This window comes from Cydia strobilella, chromosome 5 (assembly GCF_947568885.1).
Source record: "Cydia strobilella chromosome 5, ilCydStro3.1, whole genome shotgun sequence".
NCBI lineage: Eukaryota > Metazoa > Arthropoda > Insecta > Lepidoptera > Tortricidae > Cydia > Cydia strobilella.
In genome coordinates, this window is record NC_086045.1 from 15,937,891 (window position 1) to 15,950,934 (window position 13,044).

At 40.7% G+C, this 13,044-nt stretch overlaps 1 protein-coding gene across 1 annotated transcript; it reads left to right on the plus strand.

Annotated features, from left to right (window-relative positions):
• The first annotated feature begins 440 nt into the window (after window positions 1-440).
• Window positions 441-12,398, plus strand: LOC134741541 (protein krueppel-like). The gene is made up of 2 exons (XM_063674365.1): window positions 441-762; window positions 10,447-12,398. The coding sequence occupies exons 1-2, from the start codon at window positions 726-728 to the stop codon at window positions 11,319-11,321; spliced, it is 912 nt and encodes a 303-aa protein (XP_063530435.1). The 5' UTR covers window positions 441-725; the 3' UTR covers window positions 11,322-12,398.
• The last annotated feature ends 646 nt before the right edge of the window (window positions 12,399-13,044 follow it).

Genomic DNA, 13,044 nt, shown 5'->3' on the forward strand with positions numbered 1-13,044 from the left:
TTGAACCTGAGTAACCCTAGATATTCGTTATGTGCTAGTAATTATTGACCCGTTTTGAAACGAGATTTGCAGCAAATGTGACAATGATGATTTTTAGAACAACTATTTTTAATTACTGCACTAATTTAATCAATCAAAGTTTTTCCAGGTTCAGCCTAGTAGCGTCAAGTGGAGAGCGATAAATCGTTAGAAGCAATTATGACTAATAATAACTGCAACAGATAACCCTAAGTGCGTTTTCAATTTGCTTTAGCCGAAGAAAGCACCGCCCGCACAGCAGCGGCAGCGGCCGTAATCATAAAAAAGTGCTTATGTGCCGCGGGTAAAAAAACAACTCCAGGAAGGAACATAATGTAGTAGCGCCCATAAAAAGTGAATGCAATGCGTGCACGTGGAGTGCATCGGAGCGCGGGGCGCGGGGCGCGGGGGCGGATGGGGCGCGGGGCGCGGGGCGGGCAGGGCGTGGGGTGTGTTCAGAGCGAGGGGCGGCCGGCCGCGGCCGCGGCGCGCCGCTCGCCAGTGTTGTGGTAGGTCACACCGAGCGCGCCCGCACGCACCGACCTCATCATTCGCGATCGCGACTCCGCGCCGTGCGAACATGTCATCGCGCCTTCGACGTGCTCGCCTGATACTTCGAACGTGAACTGTTCACATACGTGTACCTATCCGGACTTACGAACTTTATCGAGGTGCAAATAAATGCATTCTAGCTGAACTGATGTGAGATGGCCTTATCGCTGCAGTCGACACAGAATTCGAGAGGTTCGTGAATAAATGTTGTGCTGCCGGTTCGCTGAATCTGAAGGAAGTGCATGTGCGGGAAAAGTTTTGAAAGTTAGCGGCGCGCGACGTGCGTGGGTGCTGCGCCGCGATTGGCCGCGCCGCCTCACACACATACATGTATTTTGCATTCATGTCGAGCTTTGCAGATTCAGTGAACCGTAGGCGCCTCGCCGCCGAGCGCGTAGCGGGTGCTACGAGCGGCTACGAAACTCTAGCGCGTAGCACGAACTATGATTCATTTGTTTTAATTAATAGCATGATGTACCTGCACCGTTTATTCAGTTAAATAATTGTGACATTTCTGTTGCCTATGTCATATGTGCTTTAATAATGACATCTGTTTAATAATGAAGCAAGAAACAAAAGTTCACGTCTGTTTTACCGTAGTAAGTATAAGTATTTTTTGCCCAGGATTATCTTTATATATTTTCTTTTACATATTTACTATTTTAATAATAAGAAGTGTTATTGTTTATTGTTTCTTCGTTATATATATAAAGATCAATACTAGGCCGTTTTGTCCCCCCTAATTTATTTACATTTTTGACTAAATATTTGGACATTTTATTGACATGTTTGGTTGTCTGATGGACCTCTATACCAAATATCATCAAATTATAAAGACACTTCAAAAATTAGATATTCGAATCGCCCGTGATACCTATTAATCCATAACTGATTACATTTAAAATACAGTACTTATTGATAAATGTCACGATAATTATTTATACGGTTGCGTACCTGTTAATAATTCTATACAAGCACTGTTAATAATCCTATACAAGTATAATGGAACTGGTCTAAATCGGCTACGTCTGGTCTGGTGTCGTGCTCGTACGATGATCAATATATGCTTATTCGGTCGAGCACACCGTCTAGCCCTAGCTAGACCACCTATAGTCATATCTTCATTCCTTACCGTATCCGGCAATGGCGACCCCATCAACTATTCTTATCCGGATTATGAAATGCCCTAATGTGGCTCGCAAAACCAAACCTTGTCTTGAAGTTGCGGAAGGTACCTAGTCTATACAGAGCCGTCAATGATGTACGAGTAAGTACCCACGTCGAAGACAACATAATTCACTAACTTTTCTACTATTATCCCCTCAGCTGTGGGAAAGCCCGACAGGCTCGATCAACTTTCATATATATTTATTTTATATTCAAAATTGCCGGGCCCCCTGGACCCGTTCATGGCTGAGGGGTTAAGTAACTCTGATAAGGAGGTGTAGGATTAATTTACAATTAATATAAATTCAGGAGGGTCACAGTTCATTAAATACAGGAAATGGTGCTATAGAATTTATATACATAACAAATACGAATACAGGTCTGGGTTCGAAAATATCCAGATAATTATAGTCTTTAATAACTATCCCAGGTATGGATGGTGCTATATTTATTTTCTTTGAATTCTTTAGTAAATTTTAAAATCTCGTCTTAGAATCTTCGTAAATTTTAGGTTATTATTAAATCGATAATTATCACGCATAAAAATCACGATAATTATCGCGAAAATTATATCAAGATAACTATCATTGATAATTATCCTTTCGAACCCTGATACGGGTTAATTGGTAACATATGATAAAAATATTTAAATATGTTTAAATATCTCGGCCTGTAATGGCCAACGATATTACCTAATGAGGTAATTTAGGGTTATCGTAAATGGATAGAAAATTGGCAACAACCCAATAACTATATTAACTATCCAACTAATTGCCGATCTTGAATCGCGTCGTGTGATTCACCTCCAGATAACGGTCTCATAACATTTAATAGTTTAACATAATCGTTGCCGCCATAAGTATATTCAAAAGTTTGCTGGTTATTATTTCCTCGAAGTAGTTCAATGAGTAAAAATATGTCTCTATCTCTACCTATACGATGTTCTGATGGCACTTAACGGCATTATATAATTTTGTTTTAACTTAATGTTAACACTAGGTACATTAGGATGGTCCTTATATGGCAAAAAAAAATTTTTTTTCGATTTTTTAACGGGGCACCATTTCTTTTGATTATTTAACATTAAAATAGGTAAGAGTATTTTTTTCATAATTTTTGGACAATAATTAGAGGTCGCTACCGCAGCTTGAACTTTGTGAAATAAAATTAAACAAACGTATTACATGCAAAATCAGATTTATTGTAAAAAAAACTCTGAAGTGTTAAAGATTGCAGTTATAATCTCTAAAATGGACATCTGAATCAACTACACAATCAGGTATCCATAACACAACAACAACATAAATAACAAATTACGATAAAAGGGTGGATTTCTGGGCGTTGGGGTACTTTTTTCGGAATTGTTTTACTACTAAAAGCAAATACTGTTTTTGGTCTTCATTAGTTGTTAATAGCTTATTGTATTCCTCCATCAATGCCACTCCGCGTTCTGCGATGTCATTTACCACCCGCATGGATTGTACTATTTTTTTTGCCGCTTTAAAGTCTTCGTCACCTTCCCAATTTTCAACATCTTTGTTAAAAAACCGTGATGAAATGCCAAGTATTTGGAAGAACCTTAAAGAGTTACTTGTCACAAAGTCTTCAATATCTTTTTCCATGATATGTTTGGCGTCTAGGCTTATTCTTTTGGGACAATACTCCAGCCCTTCATTTTTTAGTGCCATCACCATTTTTTTCTTTACTTCAATCGGAAGCTTGTCGTCGAAAAATGCAAATGAAACAAGTTCTTCACTTAGGTACCATAAATGACCTAAAACCTTTTTCAAAGCAACGTTGGCCATCGCCAGATTAATATTTTTAAATGTTATGAGGTCTTTCAGCAGGTTCAAATCATTTCGTGGTGCACATTGCCCAGCAGGTGCTTCGAACCAATACTTCACGTATATGACGGCAGTAAAAGTACAAATATCTTTTACTGCTTTTTCTTCTCTTTTGGTCATTTTAAATTGATGCCGAAACATAAATAATTTGAAGCAGTACATCGCTTTTGCCATCCAACGAGCACGGTGAAGGCCTGCAGGCATTCTGAATGCGACTCCACTGTCGGGAATACCTCCCAAATAAATGATTGTGAGATTTAATAGCTCTCTGTAATCATCACGCGGTTGGTATTCACGCAATTGATCCTGTGCGAAAGAAATCATTCCTGAAGAGATATTTTCAACATATTTGGCAGACTCGGGATCAGAAATAACATTCTTGTAATCCTTAGGATTAATATGGGTCCAATTCTTTTTGAACCTTTTAAATAACAAAACTTCTGGGCCACTAGATGGACCAAGGGCTTGATTTGCGATGGCTTCTAACATAATTTCCATTATGTGATGGCGACAGGCGAGCCAAAGCATATCTTTCTCCATTTTTTGTTCTAAAATAACGCAGCATCCGTTTCGCAGTCCAGTGTTAACTGCCGTTGTGTCAAAGCATAAGCATTTAACTTTGTCACTTAATCCCCATGTCTGTACTGTTTCATGAACAGCAGAGGCACATGCTTCACCGGTTCCGCGTTCAAGTTTAGGAACTGCCAACAGCTGATCTACTCCATGCCCAGACACTAATATTGGTAAGCGATCCACCGTTTCATGTCCTGTTATATCTTCAATAAGTTTACCATCCCAGTGTATTGTTAAGGGCAAATCGGGCTTAAATTCTTTTTTTAGACACTCTGCTATGACTTTACGATGCTTTATCCGCTGCCGGCGAATCGAAGAACGATTAATGTTGAACTTTTGAGGTTCTGTACAAGTTTTTTTTAAAACAGATGCTAAGACGATAGTGGCTTTCCTGTCAGTTAATTTAGCGGCATCAAGACTCGCCGCTACGTGGGGATCAATCAAAAGCTTTCTTCCTCGCTTTTGTGGTGGCGGTGTTGGAAGTGTTGAGGGCCCTGCTTCGTCGTTCATGTCAGGTGTTGGCGTGGGATTTTCACTGCTAGATGTAGATGAAAAGTTATGTATTCCTCGCAGAGCATGAATTTTTTGTTCTTCGCGTTTGCGGCGTTTTTGTAGGTTTGCTTCTTTCTTTAAATTTTGAGCCTCTTTCTGTAAACTTTTTTTGTCCACTGTAGTCATAATGCCTGCCCGATTAACGCGTTGTTGCAGTAAGAATTGTTTATCTTCTTCGATAGTCATCATATCTAAGGCTTTCGCGTGCGCAATGTCGAATAATTGTTCTATTTGGTTTAGCCATTCTTGTTCTTTTTTTTCTGCTACAGCGGAGCGTTTTGAAGCATTTTCTTTATTTTTTTTAAGTTTCTGCCACTCTTTAAAGTGGTATTCAATTTTGGCTATTACATGTTTCTTTAATCTTGTTGGTATTGCAGCTTTTTCCCATATGGTCAAGACGGAATGGGCGGTCGCCGTCGCAGACTCTCTTATAGTTTTTTTTTCATCGGTTTTAAAGTGAAAAAACAAACTTAGCACTTCACGTATTGACGGCAATTTTGTTTGCTTCAAACTTGGTGTTAACTGGCCTATAAGCCAGATGTTAGTTGTATTTCGCGTTGAGACGCGTATTCCACTGCTTGTAGACGCCATTACAATACTTCACAACGATACGCTTGAGGATTACGTGCAGACTCTCACAATAACGAAAATGGACTGAAGATCGTCCCACGCGGTCGCATCGCGGGGGTGTGAGAGGGGGGTGGAGGACGCGTCAGTGCATCGCTAGTAGGCAACGGCACTTGATTTCATTTAACAAGTCAAAATTTTATAACAAAAACGCACGAATAAATAGTTGGCTCGATTCATAAAATTGTTATATTTTTTTACATTTTTTAAAACTTTGACCTTCGGTAGCGACCTCTAAAACTAAATAAAAAAAATTAAAAAAAATTGTGTGGAAATAACTCATGCTAAATAACAATTTAAAGAGGTGCCCCATTCACTTTTCAGAAATCGAGAAATAAGGACCACCCTAAGGTACATATTTTAAACCACTTCAGTAGCAAAAAAAACAGCTACCGTAGCTTATGGATGCTTGCAACTCCAAGCGTGCACAACTGGGGGCCAGAGAAACGAAACGAAACGCTATCTGTCATCTTGGCTAGGCCCCCAGCACATGGTCGTTGCACCCATTTGTATTACTGCTACAATTTGTCAATTCCAACTCATATGTAGTTGTCAAATATACATAAAACGATCATTACTTATTTCATACTAGCCTCGGCCCGCGATTCCGTCCGCATAAATTTCGTTACACTGTTTTTTTGCTGTTTTCCGTAGCTTAACAATTTTTTCACCAATAAGGTAATAAATAAATTCATGTTAATAATCTCTAGATGTTGTACATACACATTTCTGTGCAGTATCTTAACTGAAAATCTTATTACCCTTTTCCATCATATGGATAGTTTCTTTTATTAAATAATTTTATAATTTTTTTGATCTGTGTTAAACGGTCTGATTAAATAAACAAACATTTTCAAATGCAAAACATCCACATCAAATAATAATACCTAATCACTAAATGTAGGTAAAATAAACAACCAAAATGTCCCAACAAGCGACGTTGAACTAGGTACAATAAGGTGTAAAATCCGGTGACAAGTAACTTGGAGTCACGATAAACGATAAGTATTTGTATAAGTAAAATAGGTACCGAAAACATTAAGTACATAAAGACGAAGCCGAAGAAATTCGGCTCGCGGCGCTTAACCCTAAAGTACGAAACCGTAGAAGCGTAATCTGTGCGAGTGCGTGCCTTGCGGGTAATCCCATTACGTGGCCGCCGAATTGGGACACGGCTAATCCACTACTAGTACTAGTACCACTCACTATTAGTAATATTACACAATCAAATTTGTATCAAATATTAAAACATGGTCCTACATAACATAAGGTATACCTACAAGTAAACTAACGGCACAATAAATAACACAATAACTGAATATAAAACAAAACTCCGCCACAGAAAAATTAAAAATAAAGTATGACAATCGCATGACTTCTGAGCCCTATTTCTAGAAAAAGGCTTCGTTTTTGGGACATGGTGTTGTACAACTTTTTAGTGTAGAATTTAATAAGCTTTCGTTTCGCCATATACAGTATTCACATTAAACCCAGATATTCCGAGAAAAAAAGAAAAACCAAAAAAGACTTATACTTTTCAAGGTGGCGTTTGATCCCCGTGGTCCCCAAAGCTCCAATTTTATGACACGCAAACATGGATCCCTGAAATTGTAGGTGTCAAATTTCATTACTGTCACTATTGTTTAAACCCCATTTATGACCTAAAATCTGTTTTTGCAGTCACATTTTTAAGTCCTAAACATTTCTCCTCCATTTATTTTAGTAAATTTGTATTGCATAGCACTCGTGTACCAATTATGGATCTACTGATGTCTATTTTATTGAAATCCACTCAATAATTTAGGCGCTAGAAGTAAAAATATGACTTACTATTCGGCGTCCTCTCAAGGCGGCTGTATTAATTTCTCTTTAATAAAACAGATGTAAACAGGTTGTGAAGGGCAAGGGGAATCTACCGATATGTCATTTTAAAAAATCCGTCCAGTATCCTGAGCTACAGGGTGTACTGATTTTCAGTATTTAAACCCATAACCCTACTTTCTGTTTAAGTCGCAGTCGAGTAAAATGTTGATATTGGAGTAGAACGTGTACAAATGTATAGACAAAAGTGGAATTCATATTCCTCCAAGTTTCATATTAAGAGAATATCCCCTGAAAGGGTATAAGCGCTAAATCTGGATTCAGCTATTATTTTCTATAACAAGATGTATTTTTTCCGCAAAGTAATCTAGGACTTTTTTGTGTAGAATTTAATAAGCTTTAATGTTGCCTTACACCATATTTTCATAGAGAACGTATATTTAGAGTAAAACGCAAATTTCTCCAGGATGGTACACATTTTCTAAGATGGCAGCGATTCCTCGAGGTCCCCAAATGTCAAATAGTGTGGACATGAAAAAGAGACCTTTAATTAACATACATACCAAATTTCATCTCTTTGGAAGAATTTCGAGGTGAAACTTAATCCGATTGTGCTAATGAGCTTCAAACATCGTGGCTTTAAAATCGGCCAGGGATCAAATTGGTAGGTAATACTCATAATGCTTAAGTTACTTTGTAAGGAAATTTTTATAGAATGTCTCCTGTTTTCATTGATCTTGCGGATACAATGCGTCAAATATATGTACATAAAATGAAATGTACTTATAAACATGCTTTTGATTGTGCTCGTTGTTTAGAGTAACTAAACTAAAAGTAGGTCCTATAGCTGCTAATACACAGTAATGATAGATTTTATAAACCCAGCATATAAACAAGATCAAACATGTGACAGTAGTCATAAGACTAATTAAGAGAGGGTTTTGAAAACATTTTTTTTTTTCATTCAGTGATTTTTAGGGTTCCGTAGCCAAATGGCAACCGTTATAGATTCGTCATATCTGTCTGTCTGTCTGTCCGTCCGTCCGTCCGTATGTCACAGCCACTTTTTTCCGAGACTATAAGAACTATACTGTTGAAACTTGGTAAGTAGATGTATTCTGCGAACCGCATTAGGATTTTCACACATCAATAGAAAAAAAAAACAATAAATATTGGGGGTTCTTCATACTTAGAACTAAAACTCAAAATTTTTTTTTCTTCAAATCCATTCGTGTGGTGTATATATAGGTCTTCAAAAATGATATTGAGGTTTCTAATATCATTTTTCTCTAAACTGAATAGTTTGCTGCGCGAGAGACACTTCCAAAGCGGTAAAATGTGTGTCCCCCCCCTGTAACTTCTAAAATAAGAGAATGATAAAACTAAAAAAAAAATTATGATGTACATTACCATGCAAACTTCCACCGAAAATTGGTTTGAACGAGATCTAGTAAGTAGTTTTTTTTAATACGTCATAAATCGTAAACCGCAATTTACCTTTCATTCAATCAACTCGAATATAAAAAAAAGTACGGAATCCTCGGTGCGCGAGTCCGACTCGCACTTGGCCGGTTTTTTAAATATAAGTACATATTATAAACATCATTCAATCAATATTAGGTACAATAAGTAAAAATAAGCGGACGTTCTAATACTAAATATATTATCTATTAAGAGTAACGCGATTAAGTAACTGTCCACTCTTAGTTATTTTCTTCCTTCGTGTTTAATATAAAAAAAACTATTTGTATTCCGAAACCAGAAGCTTATGCAATAATAATGTCACTCACACGATGTCTAATAATAAGTTATGGTGAGACGGCAATAGTCTTCATCATAAAAATATTAAGTACGGGTTATTGACAAATATTTATGGCACATAAATAGGGGATAATTACAACTCTTTGCTTCATAAAAAGCGTCGGGAAGGGTGCGGTACTGTTAAAATTTATCACTAGTATTGTCACCCGACCACCAATAAGTGGCCATAATGTGCTGATCTATCTATCATCTGCCCCGGGACAATAAAGATTACATACTGTAAAAAAGCCTGTCTCATATTTGAAGTATTTAATACCGTACAAGTAATCAACTAGGACGGCAGAGTATTATCGGATCTATAAGTTAGGCAGGCTGCCTCAACCGTTGTTTCCATCTGTATTTACTTGGCGAGTCAACTTTTACATTTTGTCCGTATTACAATTCAGGACACATCACGAGTTCGGTTTGCTGCCCGGCCTCGAAACAGCGAGTAATGTTATTAAAAAGTTATGGGATAAGCCGGCGGTACGTGCCGCGCACCGCCGCCGCCTAATCACAAACTTTAAAATTATCTCATTACTTTTTACACCATCCGATGGTAGAATACGTAATTAGCTTCACTGAAAAAAAATTCCGAGCCTATTTCACGAAGAAATGCTGTGTTTTGTCACTTATAGATAATAAGAAACAAAAGCGCGGCGTAAAGAGCCTCCGCGGCATTCGGCGGCGTCCAGTAATTCTATTTTGCCTCCTTCAATTAAGCGCGACGGCTAAGTCCACAGTCCGGCCCGGAATTAATTCCACAGCTAAGTAGATAATGTAAGGAGCTTCCCTCCTCGCCGCCTCTTCACGCCTCGAGGAGAACTTTCAATTATGATTTTGTCTAATTTTAATTAAGTGCTCTCAAAAAGGCTTTTCTCCGTCGAAATTATTATTTGAATATAATTTGGGCGGAGCGGGCGGGCGGAGTTTGGCGCTCAAGGAATAATTAATTCCATTATAAGTGGTCCGCTCGAGCGCGGGCGCGAGGCCGGGGCTGCTGGAGGACACCCCTTCCATGACAAGGGAATAATAAAATTAGAAAGAACATCAAGTAATCAAGTCCAATCTAATTCAGATGACTTTAGCGGGAGCGAGGCAAGGCTTGTTCGCGGCAATTTGCGCAACAGGTCGGGGCGGAAGCGACCTGCATCGGCATGATTGCGACCAAATGTTTCCTCCGCAGCGTCTGGCAGCGGTTTTTGCCGTGTTTTTTGTCGTCTACTGCTGATAAGTGCGCCATCGATAGGTTCCACGGCGTGTTTGTTTAGGTCGAAACTAACGAGTGACGGAAGTGATGCCGACTATATGATAATTTTTGTCTTGACTTTACACCTAAGGACATGATAGAGTTATGATACCTGTATACCTATATGTATATGCATTTTGTTGTCTCTTACCTATCATTATTGACAACAGAAAAATATGATGTGTCGTTTGTTTGTTGTTAGTAAGACATCAACATAACTAATATTTGTTTTTTTTGTCGCAGGTGTGTCAGTGAGACCGCTATCAACAATGCGTCAAGAATCATTACCGATGTTAGCTGAGCGCCTGCTGGCGACGCGCGCTGCGGCGCTAGTGGCCGGGTTGCCGGCCGAGCTGTACTCGGGCGCGCTTCTGGCCGCCTGGCCGCCGTCTCCGCCCGCGCCGTTGCTGCCTCCGCCGGAGCTGGATCGCGGCCGCAAGCGACGCCGCGCGTCCAAACTCGACGACACCGTCACCACCTCGCACACGACCGCGCCCCTCTCCCCACCCTCCTCGGGGTCTTCACCCGGTGCAGCCGACCCGCCCAGAGATAAACTTTTCACCTGCAAGATCTGCTCGCGTTCTTTCGGTTACAAACACGTGCTACAGAACCACGAGCGCACTCACACTGGTGAGAAGCCGTTTGAGTGCGGTGAGTGCCACAAGCGGTTCACGCGCGACCACCACCTGAAGACACACCTCCGCCTGCACACGGGCGAGAAGCCATACAGCTGCCCGCACTGTCCACGCCACTTCGTGCAGGTGGCCAACCTGCGGCGGCACTTGCGCGTGCACACCGGCGAGCGGCCATACGCTTGCCCGAGCTGCCCGGCGCGCTTCTCCGACTCCAACCAGTTGAAAGCCCATGCGCTGGTGCACGAGGGTGATGCCCCGTTCGCTTGCCGCTGCGGGGCGCGCTTTCGGCGGCGACAGGCGGCCGCTCTGCACCGCTGCGCTGGCACCGGCTGTGAGCCCGACTCGCCGAGCCCGCCCGCGGCCACGGCCGCCGACTGGCGCTGGGACGAGTGGCCCGAGCAGACGGAGCCCGAGGACCTGTCGCTCCCCCGGCGGCCGGCCACGCCGGACTCGCCCACCGACTTGCGCGTGCACTCCGCGTAGTCTTCGCGCTCCACGCGCCGCTGAGCCGGTATACGAGTTCCTCCCGCGTAGACCCCGCGCCATATCTCGGTCGCATGCGCGCCGCCCCAGCCCGAGCCTATTATGTAGATCTCATAATGTTTAGTTGGAAATGGAGATACTTCTCAGAACAAACATTTAAAAAATCCTAGCCGTTAATTTTTTGCGCTTTTTCGCGTTAATCACTACTGAGTCAGTCTAGTTAGGTAGTCGTTCAGTTTTTATGATTTTGCAATTGCAAAGTCTACCATAAAGACACTTTTTATCCGTGTTACAGTTTAGAAACTTTATTGTTATACCATTTGCATAATCGCAAGGTGAGGGAAGGAAAAAAATGCGAAGGTTTTGTTCCTTTGTTTCGAAATTTGCAAACCTAAGAAAGGTCGAACCCGTTGCACCAAAGTAACTGTGATTTATTGTTGTTTGCTATTGTTTCCATTTGCAGGCAAAAAAATGTGCACGTTACGGCCCATGAGGCCTGCAGCGCGGCGCGTCCGAGGCGCGCTCGCCGAGCGGCAACCGGAATACGCCCGGAGAAGGCCGCGACATTGACTTATTATTTTCCGCGACAAAGGCTAGTTCACAATCGTTGATTATTAAGTATTGATTTGAAGGGAATTCCTCAAAGCGAACAAAGCGGTCGTCATTGTGTTCGCCCAGATCCTCGCCTTGCTACAACCGGTTCAGTATCACCCTCTTTTGTGCGCGACTGCCAGTTTTTAATCAATAGCCTCGAGCTCGTTTTGTGCTTTTACAAGCATTAATTTGTTTTCTGACCGATAATACGTAACCGATACTGGTGCTTTGCTTCAATAAAATTATAGGGGCTGTTTGTTTGTTTCTTTGGTGAAGCTGTAGCTTAGTAGGTATACCTATGTATAGAGCCGGCGGGCGGCGCGCGGCCGGAGCGCAACGCTTTTGTACATAATGCTGTCCCTAAATAAAATTATTTATTATTTATCAATTAGTTTGTAGGTATTTTGAAATATTTTCAGCGCCATTTCCGATGTAACGAAATTGGTACTGGAAATTAAATGTGGTTTGTAAATATACATATTTCTATGTTAGTATACCAAATAGCCAAAATCTGTTGTACCTACCCACGCGATTAGGTAAGACACTTGAAGACCGTAAAACTCAATTATCGTGTCAACGGATGTAAGAAATCGCGAAAATGGATGAAAATGTTAAATAAACTTTATAAATTTTTGAATGTATTTTGATAGCGAAAATTAAGGGCCATGAACGGGTTGCATTGATATCTGTTGAATAGAAGATGTTTTCGTATAGTTTTTAAGATACAATCTAAATATTTGATGTGAAAATTGTATATATTTGAATGAAATAGGGTGGATGCAATGCACGACGCACATGGTCCGAGTAGGTAAGGTAGCGGCGCCGGCGGCGGCGGCGGCGCACCGCTGCACGCTGTCGGCGCGCGGATGGAGCATAATTCGCAATTTGTTCTACGGGTATTAGTTTCCTATTAGGGTTAGTGTGTTTATTGTATTCGTTTTTGTCTAATTTACCATCGCAGAGTAATTGTTCTCAATGTTTTAGCGCACACGATAAATGTATGTAAGTATTTAACAGTGCTACTTGTTGATTATTATTATTTTATTTTCATTAGTGTTAAAGTGTCACGGAGCGTAGGGTCTTAGAGTAGATCGAGACGGTGTAAAATATAAAGTTTTTCCCAAAGAAA